Here is a 22,557-nt window from a genome sequence, read left to right as displayed (position 1 = left end):
TTTCGTAGAAAGAGTGTAAGATAAAGTTGATTGTTTATGTAACAATTTAGAAATCCAAAGATTGTTTATTTAACAATAGTGGCCTTCAACAATGAAAGAACAACAATATGTGAAATCGACACATACCATTCCATAGATATCTCAATCGTTCATAAGTGTGAAAAGTTTGCTTAGTTTGTGGTAGAAATTATGACAGATAAAGTTAATCGTTTATTTAACAATAGAGAAATCCAACGAATGTATATTTAACAATGGTGATCTTCAACAATGAAACTAACAACAATATGAGAAAACGACACATATCTTTCCCTAGATATTTTAATCTTAAATGTATGTGCAAGGTTTGGCCAGTTTCTGGTAGGAAGTATGGCAGATAAAGTTGATTGTTCATTTAACAATGGCGGCCTCTAACAATGAAAGTAACAACAATACGTGAAATCGACACGTACCATTCCATTGATATCTCAATCGTAAATGAGTGTGCCAAGATTGGTTAGTTTGTGATAGAAAGTATGGCAGATAAAGTTGATTGTTTATCTAACAATGGAGAAATCCAACGATTGTTTATTTAACAATGGCGGCCTGGAACAATGAAACTAACAACAATATGTGAAATCGACTGGTACCATTCAGTAGATATCTCAGTTGTAATCCGATGGGTATGCCAAGTTTGGTCAGTTTGTGGTAGAAAGTGTGGCAGATAAAGTTGATTGTATATTTAACAATGGTGGCCTCTAACAATGAAACTAACAACACTATGTGGAATCCACACGTACCATTCCCTAGATATCTCAATCTTAAATGGGTGTGCAAAGTTTGGTCAGTTTCTGGTAGAAAGTACGGCAGATAAAGTTGATTGTTTACTTAACAACGGTGGCCTCTAACAATGAAACTAACAACAATGTGTGAAATCGGCACGAACCATTCCATTGATATCTCAATCGTAAATGAGTGTGCCAAGTTTGGTTAGTTTGTGGCAGAAAATATGACAGATAAAGTTGACTGTATATTTAATAATGGAGAAATCCAACGATTTTGTATTTAACAATGGTGGTCTTCAACAATGAAACTAACAACAATATGTGGAATCCACACGTACCATTGCCTAGATATTTCAATCTTAAATGGGTGTGCCAAGTTTGGCCAGTTTGTGGTAGAAAGTATGGCAGATAAAGTTGATTGTTCATTTAACAATGGTGGCCTCTAACAATGAAAGTAACAACAATAAGTGAAATCAACACGCACCATTCCATAGATATCTCAATCGTAAATGAGTGTGCCAAGTTTGGTTAGATTGTGGTAGAAAATATTACAGATAAATTTACTGTATATTTAATAATGGAGAAATCCAACGATTGTTTATATAACAATGGTGGCCTTCAATAATGAAACTAACAACAATATGTGAAATCGACACATAGCATTCCCTAGATATTTCAACTTTAAATGGGTGTGCAAAGTTTGGTCAGTTTGTTGTAGAACGTATGACCGTTAAAGTTGATTGTTTATTTAACAATGGTGGCCTCTAACAATGAAACTATCAGCAATATGTGAAATCGAACCATATCGTTCCATAGATATCTTAATCTTAAATGAGTCTGCAAATTTTGTTTAGGTTGTTGTAGAAAGTGTGGCAGAAAAACTTGATTGTTTCTTTAACAATGGTGGTCTTCAACAATGAAACTAACAACAATATGTGAAATCGACACATACCATTCCCTAGATATTTCAATCTTAAATGGGTGTGCAAAGTTTGGTCAGTTTCTGTTAAAAAGTGTGGCACATAAAGTTGATTTTTTATTTAACAATGGTGGCCTCTAACAATGAAACTAACAAAAATAAGTGAAATCGACACGTACCGTTTCATAGATATCTCAATGGTAAATGAGTGCGCCAAATTTGATTAGTTTTTGGTAGAAAGAGTGTAAGATAAAGTTGATTGTTTATGTAACAATTTAGAAATCCAAAGATTGTTTATTTAACAATGGTGGCCTTCAACAATGAAAGAACAACAATATGTGAAATCGACACATACCATTCCATAGATATCTCAATCGTTCATAAGTGTGAAAAGTTTGCTTAGTTTGTGGTAGAAATTATGACAGATAAAGTTAATCGTTTATTTAACAATAGAGAAATCCAACGAATGTTTATTTAACAATGGTGATCTTCAACAATGAAACTAACAACAATATGAGAAAACGACACATATCTTTCCCTAGATATTTTAATCTTAAATGTGTGTGCAAGGTTTGGCCAGTTTCTGGTAGGAGGTATGGCAGATAAAGTTGATTGTTCATTTAACAATGGCGGCCTCTAACAATGAAAGTAACAACAATACGTGAAATCGACACGTACCATTCCATTGATATCTCAATCGTAAATGAGTGTGCCAAGATTGGTTAGTTTGTGATAGAAAGTATGGCAGATAAAGTTGATTGTTTATCTAACAATGGAGAAATCCAACGATTGTTTATTTAACAATGGCGGCCTCGAACAATGAAACTAACAACAATATGTGAAATCGACTGGTACCATTCAGTAGATATCTCAGTTGTAATCCGATTGGTATGCCAAGTTTGGTCAGTTTGTGGTAGAAAGTGTGGCAGATAAAGTTGATTGTTTATTTAACAATGGTGGCCTCTAACAATGAAACTAACAACAATATGTGGAATCCACACGTACCATTCCCTAGATATTTCAATCTTAAATGGGTGTGCAAAGTTTGGTCAGTTTCTGGTAGAAAGTACGGCAGATAAAGTTGATTGTTTACTTAACAATGGTGGCCTCTAACAATGAAACTAATAACAATATCTGAAATCGACACGTACCATTCCCTAGATTTTGTAACGTCCATTAACCAGATTATATCCGTTTTTGCTTAATTTTTGAACTGTTTATTTTATATTTGATTGTTTTAATTTTATTAGTTGTATATGTTAACATTGGTGACGGTGGCGCCATCTATCGTTTTAGACACAAACTGTTTGGACGTTCTGAATAACCTTAAACGGAAACTGTGCTACAGCTGTATTGAAATAAACCCACGTTATCCACCAACATCCATACCCTTCCCTACTGTTTTCTATTCCATTCTTACTGTTTCATACTATATTTTCTCCCTTGTTTTAAGGATATACCCCCTACCGTATATCTCATAGTATATTTCAAGGTATATTTTAATTGTGTACTACCAGTGTGCGACTTACCAGGAAGGATGAGGGGGAAATCCCCCTCTGAAGAGTTGTATGTCTTCTGTAAGTTTTGAACTTCTCCATGTTAAATTTCTCGGATCTACTCTTTATCTCCCCTTAAAATATCCTTTAATTCGCACACTGAGTCCTACCGGCTACGTGTCGCTTCAGAGGACGCACAACTTCACAACAGAGCTATATTGGAAGACATTTTTGCGACTTATCCCAATTTCCCTCTCCGCATGACACAACCATATGCGTGATTACTTGATACGCTTGTTTCATTTTACAGAGAATGTGATACACTATTAGGATAAATAGTACTGCGTTCATATTTTTTATATTATGTTCTCTTTATAGGTCAGGTCATAGGTTCGGTTTTGTATGTACAGTGCGTATTGGTATATAACATTTTCCCTTATACCTATTCCGTCTATCAAAACAAAACTTCATACACTCATTTCTTACCCCATATAGTGTTTCCAGATACATTTGGATTGTATACACTTACCTGGGTCCACTCCAGAGGTGGCCAGAGTTGATGGGAGGGATATCTAGAGGGAATTTTACCGACATTTTCAGTTTTCTTGTTCAAGGCCCCAATACATAGCACCTCTGGAAAGCATGTTTCATTCGAGTCTACGATTTTCTTTATACTAACCGAGTTAATGAGCCCCAGGGACCTACTCCGTTGTTCATGGCACCTAATTTTTGTGCATGAACATATCTTTGTTATGTTCATCGAATGGACTAGGTTTAATTAGGATGTCAGGATGACACGTTCATATCCGTTCCTTCTGAAAATTATAACTTAGTTTACTTAATGGTTTTCCCATGCAAAACATTGAAGACAATCAACGTTGAGTTCAACACACTTCAATCAAATAAACGTAGATTCATCAAAGGTTTCCTGATGAGCTAAAAATTTATCGAAATCTATTTAGTGCACTGATGGAGGAAGCGAACATAGTAACAAACAGCTGTAAAATACAATGTCGTTTCACTAATTTGAGTGAAGTGATCCGAACTTTAGTATGTTCGAACCTGAATTACTGCAAAATTAAGTTATGCTGTTTTATTACATAAAGCTAATGAGTTTGCCAAATACATTTCTTCAATATTTTCGCGAGTTGGCTAGGAAGCTGACTTCGAAGAAGTAATAGGCGAATTTGCCGACATCAACGTCACCAAGTAAGGAAGTAGTTTAAGGTGTAAAAAATATATAGAACAAATTTCATTTAAGAAATAAGATAAATATATTTTGCATATAAATTATATTTAGAATTGTATATTTCTAATATGCAGGTCATTAAAATAAATCAATTATCATGAAGTATGCACGGACTGTCAATTATCATTTATATAAACCAGAAGAAAGGACCAGCGCAAAAATTAACCAGGGACCTACAAGTCTCTACTTATGCCCCTGTGTAAAAATACAATTTCACGTTATAATAGGCATATAATGTAGAACTAAATCATGCATTTTTATACCTGGGCTTCAATCAAGTGATCACAGTGGATAGTGGAAGGCACAGCAACACGTGGAAGTCCAGACGAGATGAACTGAAGCATCGCCATTTGAGCTGTAGCATCTTGCATGGCCACACGGTCAGGGCGAAGACGAAGGTATGTCTTGCCTCTCTCAATTTCTTGGTTTGCTGGATCATCCAGATGGGAATACAGAACCTTCTCCGACAAAGTTAAAGGTCTGTTCAACCTGGAAATGATATATTAGTTCAACACACGAGCATGTTCAGCGTGGAAATGACATATTAATACAACAGACGACTATGTTCAACTTGGATACATATTACCACACAAATAAGTAACTCATTCACTTGGAATTATCGATATTCAACTACACACGTGTAAACAACAGTGTGTTGAGGTTTACGCATGCCTAAACGGTTAGCATTACCAATTTTGGTGCACTGTACCCACATAAAATTCGAAGTGGAAACTTACGTGGTTTAAATTTCACACTAAGCTCATGTCCTAGTCTAATAACAACCTCGGTTCTGAAAAATGACTCTCAACTTCAAACCAATCAACAATAGTGTGCGATAAGCAGAGGTAGTCCCTTTTCCGTCATGAGCTTGTTTGTTCATGGTTACATGTAACAGGTAATATCGATGGAAGACGAGAAACACTACTTGCAAACACAACTGGCTTGGTAAAACATTCCGAGCACAGCAGGTCTTGTAATTAAGTTACTTAAACTTTTGATTAATAAATTGAACGGTACGCACCTTGATCTTCTGAATTCTATGGTTAAGTTCAAGTAAACAAAAACGTCGAATTATAGGATACAGAAGAGGAAGGTGAGTACTTTTTGAATTTACTAATAAGATTGCTCTTCAAATGGTTCACATTATAATGAACTTCAGATATGTCATTTGCGTTTATTCATTTGATGCTTCAAAGACAACTTACTGCCTCTATCATTAGATACAATAAGATAGATTTGTTTTACAGTTGTTGTGAGACAATCGTAATTAAATCATTGCTAGATTTCTCTGAATTTGGAGTACTCAAAACATTGCTTTTTTAATTGATGCTGTTTAAATGCATATAAATATTTCGGTGAAAATTATACGGAATAAAGTGCATCTTGTTCCAGGGAAAGTTCAACGCTAAGGAATAAATTACAAACTGACTGATATCTGAATCTAGCTATTATATTTTTATAACCCCTTCCGCACCAGTGACGTACGTGCGTAGTTCATGTTACTTGTTCCAGCTACTACCAGTGCAAGTCACGTGTTTCCTCCAGAAATTCACTTTCGTTCTTGATATTGTGACGTGGCTGTATCCATCAGTTCCTGGTAATACTGTGCATCCTGATGTGACAGTCTCTCAAGATATGGCAGTACTTTACCTGCATAGAATCACGTGATACTTCACTGATGTGAGAGTCGGAAAATAGACTGTGATTTGTTTGTACTTCAGGCATGGAAGTGTCGAATTTGGAGAGTGATTACGAACCGAAATGTGACGAGGAAATTGATTATAGTGATGGCAGTATAGAATGACTAACAAGGTACTCCCATGCGCAAAAAAAATTGCGCGTATACTGTAACTCAAGATTTTTCGCATTTATTCCATTTTCCTTACGTTTATGGGTAAAATTAAGTTATTAGTATGTGGAGTAGTGTTGTAAATAGAAAAAAAACCGTTCGTATTTTTTTCAGAAATGTACGTTTTTTTTAGAAAAAAACATTGCCTCTCGTTTTTTTTCTAAATTTCGTTTTTTTTTCAAACAGTCATTTCTAATGCATCTTACGTCTATGTAAGTATTAAAAATTTTTATATAGGTATAATCACCGTAAAATGCAACATAAATTAAACGCTAGATACTGATACGCTACAAATATTTTACAATTTACATGAATGCCATACCTATTAACAATTCGGGTTTCAGCAGTTTTCATCAATATCAACTAAGAAATAAAAGTAGAAATGAAATTTTGTTTTTTCGTGAAAGCAGGCCTTTAATAAGTACGAAAATAATGTCTCGAACAGTATAAAATTCAAATAACTTGTCTAAAGGTAAAAACTAATACTAATTTGCCTAATAGTATTTTTCTAAATGTCATATATAAATAATTTGTCGACTAGATATATATGATATGCAGAGCCGGCTCTACCATACATGCAACACGTGCATTTGCGTGGAGCGGCAAATTTGGATGGTCCGGCAAAATCTGTCATAAGTATACTATCTAAATTAAATATTTTTTGTTGGAAACAGACTTCATGATGATGGTAGTTACATTTACTAAACTGACCTTCTATTTGAATACTACATTCATAAATTATGTTTAGGTTGCATTAGTTTAAGGCCACACGGACAATGCTAAAGCAAATGGTCGAATAAATCTGAGCACAAATTGCTTGATTGTTGCCAAATGCAAGAATTTAGTTCTCGAATAGTAGTGAATATCTGTTCCATTTAGTAAGTTATCACAGTTTTGATATGACAACTAGTCTTGTTTTCGTCAGAAATAATTTCCTTATCATTGAAGATAGAAACAATTTTAAAAAAAAAAATGTTAACAGATATTGAAGGGAAATCAAGAAATATAGATAAAAGAGCTAGTTGCACTGGAATTGCAAACTGATACATTGAGATTGAAGCTCGATAGTGAATTCTATAAAAAGGATTACCATTTTTCCTCTGCATGTGTGTTTGCTTTATCTTTCACTAACGTAATAGATTAATATTTTTTTTTTTAAAAAAAAAAAAGACACAACGGGATTGCATTTTTAGTAAGTATTTAAGCCTTTCTGAGTGCAACTGCATTTACCCTCACCTTTGTTGTTCATGCTGGAGTAGCATACTTAAAATCATGACTTTTAAGATTTGTTCTTTCTGGAGAAAGGGGGAGACGGCAAATTATGCCATTGCATGGGGCGACACATTGACTAGGACCAGCCCTGATGACATGTATATAAAAGACATGAATATAGGATGACACTTTTTGAAGTAATGCAGGGTGTTTCAAAATTAATATTTGGGTTTTGAAACTTTGTAGTATCTATTACAATTATAAATATTATATTAAATGAAAGAGCAACTCAAACAGTTTTGTACGTACGCATGTACATGCATTGTTTCTTCTGTCTGCCGTTAGAAAGAGCAACCAGCAAAGATGTAGACTAGAGAGCAGAAAGTTTTTTTGTGTTTTAATAAAGACTGAATCTGTACAGTGCAACGGTCTGTGTGAAGAATACTAAGGAGACGCTTGCAAACTACGTCCTTATCGTTTGCAGTTGCTACAGGTCTAAAGCCTACAGACTACGGTTTACGTGCCAATTTCGCAAGTGAAATATTGCTGCATAACAATGAAGATTTATCGTGTCGTCTTCAGTGATAAATCGACATTTCACCTAAGAGCTAATGTCAACACTCATAATGTTTGTATCTGGCCGTCAGCAAATCCTCAGAAGATGGTACACTTGAAACGAGACTCCCCTAAATTGAATGTGTTTTGTGCCATATGGCGGAAAGTTTATGGGCCTTTCTCGCCTATCGACTAGATGTGTGCCGTGTGACAAATGAATCTCACATTGAACACTTGTAGCAAAGACTGTTTGAGGTGCTCTTTTACTTGATGCATAACTTATAATTGTACGTAAAATGCAATAAGTACTACGAAGACTTAAAACCCCAAAATTCGTTTTGAAACACCCTGCATATCTCACCAACAGTGTTGGAACTAAGATGTAAAAAGGAGAGAAAATTTTCCTTATAAAGTTATTGTTTACAACAACTATATTATTATTAGTCGAGACTATAACTACAACAACAACACGAGTTAGTAGTCAAAAAATGTAATCAAATGTATACTCGGTGGCCCAGGTAGCCAAAGTGGCGCACACGGGATCATTTGTTTAATCCGCTCCTGTGTGGACACTAATTAAGATATCGGGATATTATTCTTGCAAAATATGGTTGGACTATAGTTTATCATATTTTTTTTCTTCTGGTGTCGAATTTCCTTCTCAAATTTCACCCCAGTCAAAAATTCGAGAATTTTCTAATTTCGAATTTCCTTTACTTCTTTTTTCCCTGTAGCTTCCTTCGTTGTAGAAAGACCTCCTTATACTTGCCAGGTAGATATCTCGGATGGATACCTAACTGTTGACATCAATTGGACGGGCCTGCGCGCAGTGTTGCCAAAATTTTCCTAAATTTGGGGGAAAAATTAGAAATTTTTGTTTATAAATCCGTACCTATACGTCTGAGTGCAAGTCAACTTACGCCAATCGAACATTTGTCCTTACTTAACAAACGCAAGTACAGATCGTTACAATGGGGTAATTAGGGAACGCACGAAATATTCGTATTTAGGTTCTAACCCTTGATTTTTCTAATTTTTCCCTACTTTTCTGTTTACAGTAATATATTTTTGGTAATTAGAAGTTTTGTTCCTTAAATATTGTCGTGTACCAATGTTTAATTTAAGATAGTTTGCGTCCGTCTGGTAGCAGTGTTACCAGCTACAGAAAATTTTAATTCCAGATTTTAGGGCAAATTTTGAAAAAAAATCCCCTTTTTATTTCTATTATTTCCTTCTTGTTGGCTACATTCAAACAAGCGTACCAGTGTCTAACAGCCTCATCCTTAGCCTACACAGCGCACCATAAAAAGTTTCACTAAAATAGTTAGGGAAAGTACAGTTGAGGTTTATAATAAACCATGTTCTGTAAGTGGTAAGAAAATGGTAAATTTCTGAGGTAGAATGAGATTTTTTAAGACATTTCATGCTTACTTTGTTATATATCGCCATGATAGTTGTAGGATATATTCTTGGAGTACTAAGGGCTATTTTCAGATAGTTTTCGTCTATCTGATGGCAGTATTTCCAGCTAAAACAATTAATTCCCGCTTTTAGGTGAAAAATTCGGAAAATTTCCCTTTTCCCCTCTATTATTATCCTCTTACTGGCTACATTGAAACAAACGTACCACTACCTGAAAGCTTCCTCTTTGCCCTACAGAACGCACCATAAAAAGTTTCAATAGGATAATTAGAGAAGCTGTACCCCGGCATATTTGATTTTTGCTTCTGAGGCGTAAAAGTGTCAAAATTTCATGTGTATGACAGAATTTTTTCTTTCCCTCTTTGGATGGAAGCAAGCGACTTCAGAATTTCACTGTACCTTGTCAACACACCAAAGTTTTTTTAGGCGACTTGAACCCATATAGCAGCAGTGGTACTAGATACAAAAAAAATTGAAATTCGGTTAGGGAATTTTTTGTAAATTTTCACCCCTACATTTCCCTCAATAATTTCCCGCCCATTGGCAACACTGCAATGCAATTTACACCAAAAGATAGCCACATCCATTTTCTAAAAAACAAGGCCTTAACCATATCAATCGAATGAATGGTTTTTGAGCAATAAGTCACTAACTGGAAATGAAGGAAAACGCCAAAAATGACCTGGGGCCGAAAGGAATAATCACACAATTTTGCTAGTATATAGGTGCAAAGAAACAAAAGATTTGTAAGTTATGAGGGCTTCGACTCAAGTTCTGTTGATTATTTCAATAATCTGTGACGTAAATCAATAAATAATAGTTGCCAGAAAAAAAACAGACTTTTGAAAAAAAAACATGAAAAAGAACGATGTTTTTTATTGAAAAAAAACTTCACAGAAAAAAAACCGTTTTTTTACAACACTAATGTGGAGATAATAGAGAGCAATCCATCTAAGGAGATATTTCCAAAAAATATAATAAAATAATAAAAATATAAGCAAAAAACAAAATTATGCTCGGTTTTGTGTATACTGGCTACGATGATTTCTAGGGATTTTTTCAGTAGCAGATCACAATTGCGGAGGGAATTCAGTAGGGGAGTCGAGGAGTTGGACCAAGGAACTGGATAGTGGAATAAAATGTTGCATTTATTGGTTAAAACCTAGTGTGTAGATTCCCTGCCAAATATAAATTAGCTTCTGTAACTAAGATGTCGTACGAAAATATAAAATTAAACAGAAAAACTCTTATCTTAAGGTTCGAAGCGATACGGACCATGGTTATGAAGATTATTTCTTTTAAAAAAAAGCCAACACAACGTAGCCTCCGTGGCTAGGTGGATAGAGTGGCGGAGTCGTAGTTATTTTATTATTTTGACACGACTTCGAATCCCATCCCATCCCATCTCTTTTTTTTTTTTTTACAAAACATTATAGGAAGTGTATAATTTTGATGTTAATAAGAACCGAAACAATATAATAAGGAAATAATTTATTGGTAGTATCCTTTAATCGACGTATTTATTCAGTATTAGAATACGTGTATTATTGGAAACAGTTATTGTTTTCAGTTTATAGTCTTGTATGTTACTTCCCGTTCTTGAACAGCAGACAACTCACTTCGGGTTTGTGTGTCTGGAAGAACATACGCGACCTTGAAGTCTGTCCAGTCTTACCCCTTGTTACATCGACCTGATGTTAAATGATCGTTTGTGTGTGTGTGTGTGCCTGTTTTTTGCTTTTTAGAGTATTGACTTTCTCTCTCTTTTTTTTCATATCTACAAGTGCAAGAATGCTTTCGTTGAACGTAACTAAATTATACAGATCTATGTATGCAGAATGAATATGAGCGATAATCATACCATATTTCTATATTACATAGTAGCGTGAAAAACTGATATTAAAATGATATAACAAACAGGCATAAGCTTTTTTTTCTAGCATGGCAACACATTATACGTAACTCATTAAATTTTGGGAATTACAAATTATCACCTTACGTGTCGTTGTATTCCTATTCTTTTTCACGTTCAAGCGACGAAAGAAGAAATTGTAGTAATAGTGATAAAAATCGAATTCGAGATCTCATTGAATTCAAGTTTCACGCCCCCACATATCGAAAAAGTGATTTTGATGTCTGTCCATCTGTTCGTTTGTTGGTTCGTCACGCTTTTACATGCATTCAAATAGAGGCCATACTGTTCGACGTATCTGGACCTAAGTCTAGACATGAAGTTTTTATAACACTTTATCGTTTCGAATTCTATATTCTCCGACACCTAAAAATAAGGGTCGTTTACTGAAGGATGAAAATTTAAAATAATTAAATTGTTTCAAAAATAGCTGTAAAGATTTTGCTTTTTTTTTATTTTTTTTTTTACAAACATAGTTTGAATCATTGCTCTGAAAAAAATACGTAAGGTGTAATTTACTGTATGGGATGCGTTTTTTCGAGCAATTTTCTCAATCACATTTCATAAATAATTGTATCATTAATAACCTAACAATATGACACAACTCGTTCGTCCTGTAAACATTGAGAAGAGGTAGTTTACTCTTCTCCGACGATTTTCCCATTAACGCGTGACGCTATTTTGTTCATATTTCATAAATGAATGTCACATAAATAACCTAACGATATGGTATAATTCCATCATCCTAAAAAGCTAGATGTGGTATATTACTTTTCGGGGCAATTTTTACCCTACGATTTTGTCGAGAATGACTCTGGCAATTTTGTTCGTATTTCATAAATAGCATAACTCGTTTGTCCTGAAAAGATACACAAGGGATATTTTATTCTTGGGGATGACTTTTTTGACGATTTCTCAGAAAGTACTCAGACGCTTTTGCTCATAGTTCACATACAATTATTTCCTTAATAATTCTAATATATGGCATAAGTTATTTCTAACAGAAATATGACCAATGAGTACTTTACTTTTGGACATAAGTCACTTCGAAAATTTCCCCCCCCCCCCAAAAAAAAAAAATTATTCGCATTTCTTCAATAAATGTTTCAATAATAGCTGCAGCCTAACACGAGTCAGTTTAAGAAATTCGACCGAGAAAATTTAGTGCGTTTCATCCGTACCCATTCTTAAATATATTTTTAAATGTTATACCTAATCACAATTTTCCTAACAAAATCGAAACTCCTATTTAAATGTGCCTTGTTGTTGCCAAATGGTTCAAGTCCATTGGTTGTGGATTTGATTTCCGGTGAGAGCTAGTGTATTTTTATCCAACGTTAAGGTATAGGTAATAAGTAGGTGCAAAGAGAAAAGTGTTGAAACAAACCTAACCAACCTAATAAATAATACAAAGAAATAATACAATATTACGAAATTATAGAAGAAACGTTGTTAATATTAGATATTTGCGTGTGAGATTGTCCAACCGATGACTGTCAACTCCAAAGGTAAGAAAGTGAAACATCCAATACCAGGTTAATCAGTGGTCTCTAGGTAAAGCTATCCTACTAGGAAGTGATTGAGATACCAAAAAATGTTGTAATCGCTGGGAGACATGTTAGGAGAATACATTGGGTGAGAGACTTTAATTCATGAATAGTCTGCACCTTCGTTGGTGTATTGAAGTGCGTAGGTGGTGTGTGTTTAGCACATCGGGTTCCTTTGTTGTTAGTCCCAGCTTTCTAGACCGGATGCAGTTATTCCCGGTAGAAAATACCAAAAAATATACATTTCTATTACTATTAAAGTAAATAATTACACTCATTCCCTCAATGTGATACTTGTTTGTTTAACTGTATACAGACAGCTGATCCGTGGAAGAATCGTTCATAATAATAAATAAAATAAACTTGACAAATATTCTTGTAAATAATAGGTAAAAGTTTGCGTCACACTGTTCATTTTGCTGGGCACGCTAGTGTGCCACGTTATCCGGTTGTGGCACACTGGAATATATGGTATGGCTTTCTAAGTTTTCCCAACTATTTTAACTGCTTCAATTGAAATGAATTTATAATAATAAGAGAGTGAATTTAGTCTTCTTACCCTTCGATTTAGAAATAAGATGCGCTAGAATTGTATATATAAAAAATAATAATACTCAGAATTTTATAGAGTAGTTTGTTTTATTCGAAATGACATACTTCCTGCAACTGTTTGGGTTGGAATTATTTGAAATCAAATCTTTAAGTTTTACGACCCACGGTTATACCGGCTAGGCTAAAGGACACGGTGATGATGAGAAATGAATGCAATGGTGGAATGAAAAATGTGGGGGAAACGGGAGAACCCCGAGAAAACCCATGCACATGGTGTTTCTCCACCACAAAATTCACTTGGCGCTAGCTGGGTTCGAACTAAGGATCCCATGCACCAAAGGTGAACGCTTTATCACTGAGCCACCGCGGCCCCTCTAAAATTATTTATAGGAGAGAGTGACTACTTTTATCAAAACTTGATATCGAACACATTTGTTTAAAAATACCAGCTTTTTGTGAAATATTGCTTAATATTCAGGAAAACCTAAGTCAATAATAAAATAATAATAATAATAATAACTATTATTATTATTATTATCTTAAATTAAAAACTCTCTGGACCTAGTGCATTGGCACAATTCCACGAATTAAAAAGAATGTGTTTACTTCTCATATAAGTGCAGAAGGACTTAATCCCTATTGCTTTCAATATAAAAAGAAAGTGTCCAACTGTCAAATGATATGCTACATAAAATGCCATATGCAACATAATGTAGTATAGAGTCATCATTCCAGGTTGTCTAAAGAACACTTTCGTTTTAGCAAGAAAGGAAGAAAATAGAAAATACTCAGTTTTAACCTAGTAGAAAGTTTGCAGATTTAAGAAAAAATGCACAGAGTTGTTGGATATAAATGTAGTTCGGATACATGGAGTAAGACACCGTAAATATTTTATTGTTTGAAATATACTGGGAGTGACCAAGCCATTACATATGGAAATATCGAAAGAGATACGTTAATGGTGTTAGTTGCAAACTTTTTTAGAAATGAAAAAAATAAGGGAATCTCTAAAACTCTGATATCACAGATCCAAATTGACTGACTGTTAAGTAAAACTGCTAAATCTGAGTAAAGAAAAAAAAAGTATTAATGACCTGTGTTACAGTTTCAGACATATCATTCTCGTATCAAAACTACGATAGAAGTAAATTATGAATAAAGGTGAATTCACAGTTCTGGAATACCAACAAATGATTTTGCTAGATGTAACTTTTCGGAAAACTTTTTTATAAGGCTTTAGATTTATTATTTTATTTTATTTTATTTTATTTATTTATTTATTTTTTTTTTGTTTGTTTGTTTATTAGCTTCCCCATGCCGTAAACGTCGCCAACTCCTAGTGGCCCACTTGCCGGTAAATGGCGATCGTCGATATAGCGACACGTCGAAGGATTGCCGTTAGCGTGCCACTAGTGGCAGGGATTCGTAGAGTCGAAGCAGATATCTAGAATCGGGGGTATTGAAGTTACCACAACGTAAGAACGAGGACTTCATTTTGGTCCGCGCTCGTTTGATTTGTCACGGAGAATCGTAAAGGGACCAACACGAACTATCGCCAGTCATGTGCATGCGGTTATTATTATATATTATTTTTCCCTGACGAATTGTTATTACAAGGACAATACTTGAGTTCCGGGGGTCAAGAGTAACTCCTGCCTTTTCAGCATGAAGTGAAAAATCTTGAGGTGGGTGCGTATAATTGTATGAATTTAGTTGGCAACTGTCGCCGATCACTAGCAAGTGAATATGGGAGAACTATGAAAAAAGTAAATAGACGCTTGCCATTTTGTTATAAAATTACATGACGAGTGCATTTGATTTGATTCCGAACAGTTGTCTTCAAATATACACGGTTAAAGAAGCACTCTGATTAGAAATATTAAAAAGACTTCAACGATTTATCACTCTACAAGCTGTGTCTTCATAATCGCCTCCGTGACGAATTCGGAAGAACACGCAATTAGTAACCCTAAGGTTTATGGTTCACGCCCAGCTCAGGGCACTTCCGTTTTATTTTTTTAAAAATGTTTTTAGACTCATCTTGATGCAAAGAAATTACGTATATAGGCGATTTAACGTATTTTAGGGGAATAATTTTGTGGTTCGTTGGCGTTCCGTCGCTTCTCTGCCGGTGGTGATATAATTTTCAAAACGGAAGTGGGACCAATTTTTGGCTGCGGGGCCGCCAATTTTTGGGGACATGTCACTAGTTGCCTATCGGTGGTCCACCGACGCTTACGGCATGGGATTGTTCCCTCACGAGTGAGGCAGATTGTAATCGACCAAGAGTGTTTTGGAAAAATGAGAAACATCTTCCGACTTCGACTTCTGAATAATCCGTTTAGGATCAGGTCGAATCAAGGCTGCGCCACGGGAAGGTAGAACAAGTGAGGCAATAGTTCCAAGCACTACGCTCGACAGCTTCCGTCTCATTCAAGACTTAGACTCTTCAGGAAAAATAACAAGTTTATTACTTGTAATTTATTCTTTGAGTCAAAGTATTTTGCAATAAACCATCGTTTTGTAAGATATTTTTACGATTGTATACTATTAATTTCGAAAATTGTACTCATAATATAATTTTCCATCATGGATTTGAAAAAATCGAAGTTGGAACAAAGAAAGATCTCCGATCCACATGTCTCTTCATGTTTGATATGGAAGTCTCATCTTCATTATTGACCCTTAATTTATTTTAGTCCTAGGCAACGCGAATCGACGGGATGGCTCTAAGTGAAAACATTCATTTAGATGGTTAAGTAATCAGGAAATTCCTGCTGTTATTTCACGAAACAACAGATCTTGAGGAGACAAAAAAAAAAAAAAAAAAAACAATTTTGCTTACCAGGGGGAGGGAGTAAATCATCTGCTTACGTTTGCTTAACTAGGAAGAAGGCAAGGGCGCCGATCCTGGGGGGCCGGGCCCGCTCAAAGCTCATGTAGGCCTCCTTTGTATTTATGAATATACAATATTTGGCATTATTTAAGTGTAATTTGTCTTAAAATCCTCATATATATATATATATATATATATATATATATATATATATATATATATATATATATATATATATATATATATCTTTTGCATTTGAATGCTCCCCCCCCCCCAAATTTACAGAGAAATTGGCGTCCTTGGAAGATCTAGTGAAATGAATAAAAATGTGATAACGTAATACTTGAACAACTCTATCTAATGGAGGAAAGTAAATTAGTATTCAACACTTCTTTAAGTTTAGTTTTAAGCATTTCAAAGATTCTCGTAATTTAGTACCGTCCCGGATTTGCATTTTTGAAGTACGGGAACTTTATACCTTAACGTGGGAATCGGTTTCGGACCATGCACTTAAGCCGCTTTGCCATAAGATGCAGAAGGAGTTTTTCTTTCGATTTCTTTAGGAATATTGCGAATGGTATAACTTTTAAAACTATGTTTAAAAAAGAATACACATCGACATAATAAGATGATAATCTGATACCTAGGAAATATATTGAATTGTTTTCAATTTGTTCTCACGTTTCCAAAACAGTACTTATGCTTTTTTTATTCCAACCTTTTAATATAAACATTTCAGACTATTGTCTGTTCTAGGATGATATAATTCTAGTTCATGTATATGCTAGCTTTGGAAATACAGAAGAGTTTCGCTTATCCGACATAAACAGGCAGGCAGAACGCTGGATAATATGGATGTGTTAAGAAAAGACCTATTAAAAGTAAAACTTATGATATAATTTTACATATTACGCATCTAATAATAATGTTTTATAACAAATAACTGCACTGCACTGAATCAGGGACGTATCCAGCGTGAGGGCCTGAGAGCTGTCTCTCTCCGAAACTCAAGCACTTTTTAATAAAGTTGCCTTTACCCTTTTGAGGTTCTTTTATATCAGTTTACTAGTAGTTAGTGTCCAAACTTTAGGCAATGTGCTGTTGTCTTGTTATAATTCTAAGAACATACCATAATGCCATTATACCAGGTGCAGTGGCGTATTTAGGGGGGTGGCTTCCGGGCTTAAGTCCCCCACGAAATCTTATTTAGTATAGTAAAGTAAATGAAATATCTTGCAGAATTTTCACATTTCCAGGCAAAGCCCCCCCGAAAGTTAGCAAAGCCCCTCCCGAAACAAAATCGTAAATACGCCACTGACCAGGTGGAATTAAAGAACAGTTTTGAATAGGATTAACATTTCGTTTCCGTTCTGTTTTTAACTTTAATATATTAGAACGATACACTCCATGTCTTCTTGCTATTTTTGTTATGTGATATACGTAGCAGACAGTTTTCTTTAGTTACATTTCTCTCGAAAATATGTTTCATTTTGTTTGTGCTATAATGCAGTTTCCAAAATAAACCGGTTTATAAATGAAAAGTAGGAAAAAGTTTAAGAGAAGTACAGGACTGTTGCATTATTATTATTATTATTATTATTATTATTATTATTATTATTATTATTATTAATAATAATAATATTTAAAAACATTAGAATTACGTGCTTACGAGGATTCGTGTTGGGCCCCCTCCGAATAGAAAACCTGGATACGTGTCTGCACTGAATGATAGACGTATGAGTCAAGGTGTAGACGGGCGCGCTAGGCGATAGACTCCACAGCATGCAAAATAGATTAAGACCACAACTTGCAGATCTTCTTGCCGATTGGTGCTATTTGCAATGATATATCGGATCATACGGTATGTGGAACAAAGGATGGTCGGATAAGCGAGACCATGGTGTATTGGTGTTTCACGCACCTAAACCTGTAAAATGTTTGTATAAACAATTATCTTTCACTCCCTAGCTAAATTTGTGGGTATGATCACACACCTTGCCTCATAAAGTATAGTCTTATAAAGAAAAAATATTTTTTTTTTAGCTAAAACCTAAAGAAAAGCCAACTTCATTTTTTTTTTTTTTTTTTTTTTTTTAATAATGGCAAACTAGTCCACTTCATCACGATAAATCAGGTTTGGTACTAAGATGTCTTTTTCTGTCCGTATATATCCTTCACACTTCGTTGGAGACAAAATTGTTTCCCCCCCAAGAAAACAGCATGAACAGAAAACAATAACTATTAACAATAGTTCTCTAATCCTGGATAAATACGTCATTACAGCAAAATATCAGTAAGTTGTCCTTATTATATTGCTTCGGCTCTTATTAACATGAAAATTATGTTTTGTAAAAAAAAAAAAAAAAAAAAAAAAAAGGATGGGATAGGATGGGATTCGATGTGGTGTCAAAATAATAAATTAACTATGACTCCGCCACTCTACCCACCGAACCAGGGAGGCTACGTGGTGTTAGGTCCTTTTTTTAAAAGAAATAATCTTCATAACCATGGTCCGTATCGCTTCGAACATTAAGATAAGAGTTTTTCTGTTTAATTTTATATTTTCGTACAACATATTAGTTACAGAAGCTAATTTATATTTGGCAGGCAATCTACACACTAGGTTTTAACCAATAAATGCAACATTTTAATCCATTATCCAGTTCCTTGGTCCAACTCCTCGACTCCCCTACTGAATTCCCTCCGCAATTGTGATCTGCTACTGAAAAAATCCCTAGAAATCATCGTTGCCAGTATACACAAAACCGAGCATAACTTTGTTTTTTGCTTATATTTTTATTATTTTATTATATTTTTTGGAAATATCTTCTTAGATGGATTGCTTTCTATTATCTCCACATACTAGTAACTGAATTTTACCCATAAACGTAAGGAAAATGGAATAAATGCGAAAAATCTTGAGTTACAGTATACGCGCAATTTTTTTTGCGCATGGGAGTACATTCGCGAAGTGTCCCCTCGGGATTCGTGTAAAATTGATTCAGATGTGAAGTTCTCCGCACCCCAATGTGTATTATACTAATTCTAGCGGCCCATACGGGTAACTTTTATATTTATGGGCCTTCATATATCCGGAATTCATACAATACTATAACGTTCGGACACAAAATTGCTTTTAGTTTCTTTAGATGTAACTGATCATGAATGTGGGCACATGCAAAACAAACTGGATCAAGTACTGCTTCTCTACACATGTTACCCACCCCGGCCGCCATCTTGGATCCGCCATATTGGATTCAACTTTCGTTTTTTCAAATGAGAATAGGTGCAAGTGATACATTAAATTCATATACAATTTCCTCGGAAATTCACTGGTGTAGAGTTTTGCCGTAGCTTGCACCGTTTGGAAGGTATTGATTGTTAAATATCAGGCAATTCACAAATATTGAACAAAATAGAAAGTTGTACATGGCCCCGTGTGTATATGTAATCTTTTGCGTGATTTATCGTTGACAAAATATTATCTGAACGTACATAAATACAGACACATAGCCGTCAATACGGAAATAATTGGTCTTCATCCAAATCTGGTTGTATCTACACTAGTGTTGTAAAACTTCCGGAAATATTGAACCGGTTGGTAAAAAAGTTTTTTCCGAAAAAATTGGGAAAATAACAAAAAATATTCCTATTAGGTTAGTTTTACTAGTAATGGAACATTTTTTTTTCCGAACGCGTGAAAAATGTAAATTGAGAAATTTCAATATTGTGAATATTTAAATAAGAACCATTCGAAAATAAAACTATTGTAATGATTCTTGAAACTTAATAGTCTGCACTCATTTCCTTTATGTGCCTTTTAGCTGTTTACTCCTAGTTGTGCATTAATTACAGAACTTTTACAATTGCATACACATCTACCATGATAAAGCGCTTCTGTTGCAGCAAATAGGGCTCTTGAATGAAACTGAGTTCTTAATGTGCTCTTTGATCTGGTGAAATTTTGTTAATTTTAACCAAATTACTTCTTAAAACAAAGAGCAGTAGGCAAATTTTACTAATACTCATGCATAATATAATTACTATTATTTAATATAATATTCAAATACAGATTTTAATATAAATTTTATGTACACAATTTTGTATGTAAACAAATATTTATCTTCTAGTGCGATAAATTATCTACATATATAAAAATGAAAGTGACTATATTTGTAACTTAAGAACTCTTGAACCACCAGACTGATCTCGATAAAAATTTTCAACATAGATGAGGTTCGGGCCTGGAATGGATTTTACCATTTCACTTTGAAAGTGCAACTTGGAGGAAGGAAGTGCGGATATATATTGGAAATTACCGATCTTAGTGTCGAACTCATAGTTTTCGGAGTTGCTGAAATGAACAGTGACATTTCCGATTAAGCTTAAATTCAAATTCAGCACTGCAACTTGGGGGAAGAGGTGGGGAGATACATAAAATGATCATAAATGATCGACATTAGTGTCAAATCCAGTTTTCGTGGTTGCTGAGATGAACAGTAACACATCCGATGCAGTTTAAATAAAAATTCAGGCCCGTAACTTAGGGGAGGGGAAATGGGATATATATATATAAAAATGATAGAAAATAGCCGATATCAGTGTCGAATCCATAGTTTTCGGGGTCGTTGAAGTGAACAGTGACACTTTCGATGCCGTTTAAATCCACATTTACCCCCACGAACTGGGGGAGGAGGGAGATGTATATAAAAATGATGCAAAATGATCGATATTAGTGTGAATCCATAATTTTCAGTGCCGCTGAGGTGAACAGTGACATTTCCAATGAATTTTAAATCTAAATTCAGCCCCCATTAGTTACTCCTAAAGGGGAAGAGCGACATGTAAAAGTAACTGAAAATGACTGATACTAGGGTCTAATTCATAGTTTTTGGGATCCCTAAGTTCATTGGTGACACAGTTTTGGTGCCCTTTATACCCAAAATGAAACGTATTCTCCCAGTGTGAAAACGGGTATTCTGCTAGTCTTTAATAATAGCGAACGGAAATTTCACCTGTTAAATCCTTTAATATATTTGTTGCTGCTCAAATTTACGCACTTGTGCGGTGTGTGTGTGTATATGTAAATAAGATAATCTCTCTTTCTGAGTTCGAAAAATATAATTACAAATAATAAAGAGGGATTTTTATCAGAAAACTAAAAAGTAATATTAAAAGCTGTTGTTTTAAGTATTTTTCCTGCTAGCGAAATACGTTGTATGTATGCTGCAGACACGTTACAGCAAACAAGTTTAGCATCAGGCGAACAGTTTTCAAATTATATTTTCCGGGTTTTGCCAATATTTCCGAACAGAAGATTTTTTCTAATGGGTTCAAAATTTCCGTAAATTTTACACAGCACAAGGAAGATACGTATGTCCATAAAATGTAGGTTTATATTTGATTTTAACATACTGCTATTAACTAAAATGATTCTGACCCTGTTATTTTAACACTTCCCTGCCATAAAACGGTAACTTTATAAGATTACTTAAGATAATTTAAATGCGTCTATATTAATTAATCTAACTACGATTATGCTTTATGATATTTTGTAACCATAATCCCATTCTATCACGGTGCTAACTTTGAAGGAGTGGTACAAATATATTTGTTGCCACAAAATTTTCCTATTCTAATACAAGAAACATAACTACTCTACGATCTTAACTGTAAATTAGTACATAGAAAATAGTTTTCATTTTAAAAGCAAATGTAGTAAAATATTCGAAAAATTCAATTTTTCCCAATTTTTCCGGTTTTTTTTCAGGCCCTTACAACACTAATCTAGACTGACAATAGGCATTTTGACTGTAATACACTACTTCCTTAAGATTATAACACCAATGTTGTAAAGAGTTTGTTTACACTTACAGTATTTTTCCAGTTAGAAACTGTTTTGATTTGTCAACGTCAAAAACGTAAGCGTAACTGATATTATTCTGCAACGTCTACTTGCGAAGGGCCTGGTGGGATTTAACATGCAATACCTCCCAAACGGTACAAGCTACGGTAAAATTCACTACACCAGTGAATTTCTAAGAAAATTGTACATGAATTTGATTTATCACTTGGACCTATTCCCATTTGAAAAAACGAAAGTTAAATCCAATATGGCGGATCCAAGATGGCGGCCAGGGTGCGTAACATGTGTCAGAGAAGCATACTTGATCCTTGATGCAATTTGTTTTGTATGTGCCCACATTCATGTCCAGTTACATCTAAAGAAATTGAAAGCAATCTTGTG

At 34.6% G+C, this 22,557-nt stretch overlaps 1 protein-coding gene across 1 annotated transcript in view; it reads right to left on the bottom strand.

The window, feature by feature from the left end:
* The window catches only part of LOC145664455 (aconitate hydratase, mitochondrial-like), a 417,790-nt gene that overhangs the window by 317,425 nt on the left and 77,808 nt on the right, over window positions 1-22,557 (bottom strand). The window contains exon 3 of the mRNA XM_081731145.1: window positions 4,689-4,914. Within this exon, the coding sequence (XP_081587271.1) occupies window positions 4,689-4,914 (226 nt within the window). The remainder of the gene's footprint in view (window positions 1-4,688; window positions 4,915-22,557) is intronic.

Source organism: Thermobia domestica, chromosome 11 (genome assembly GCF_964235325.1).
Source record: "Thermobia domestica chromosome 11, izTheDome1.hap1.1, whole genome shotgun sequence".
NCBI classification, from domain to species: Eukaryota; Metazoa; Arthropoda; class Insecta; order Zygentoma; family Lepismatidae; genus Thermobia; species Thermobia domestica.
The sequence above is the reverse complement of the archived record's forward strand: the minus strand, read 5'-3'. Positions and strand labels throughout refer to the sequence as shown.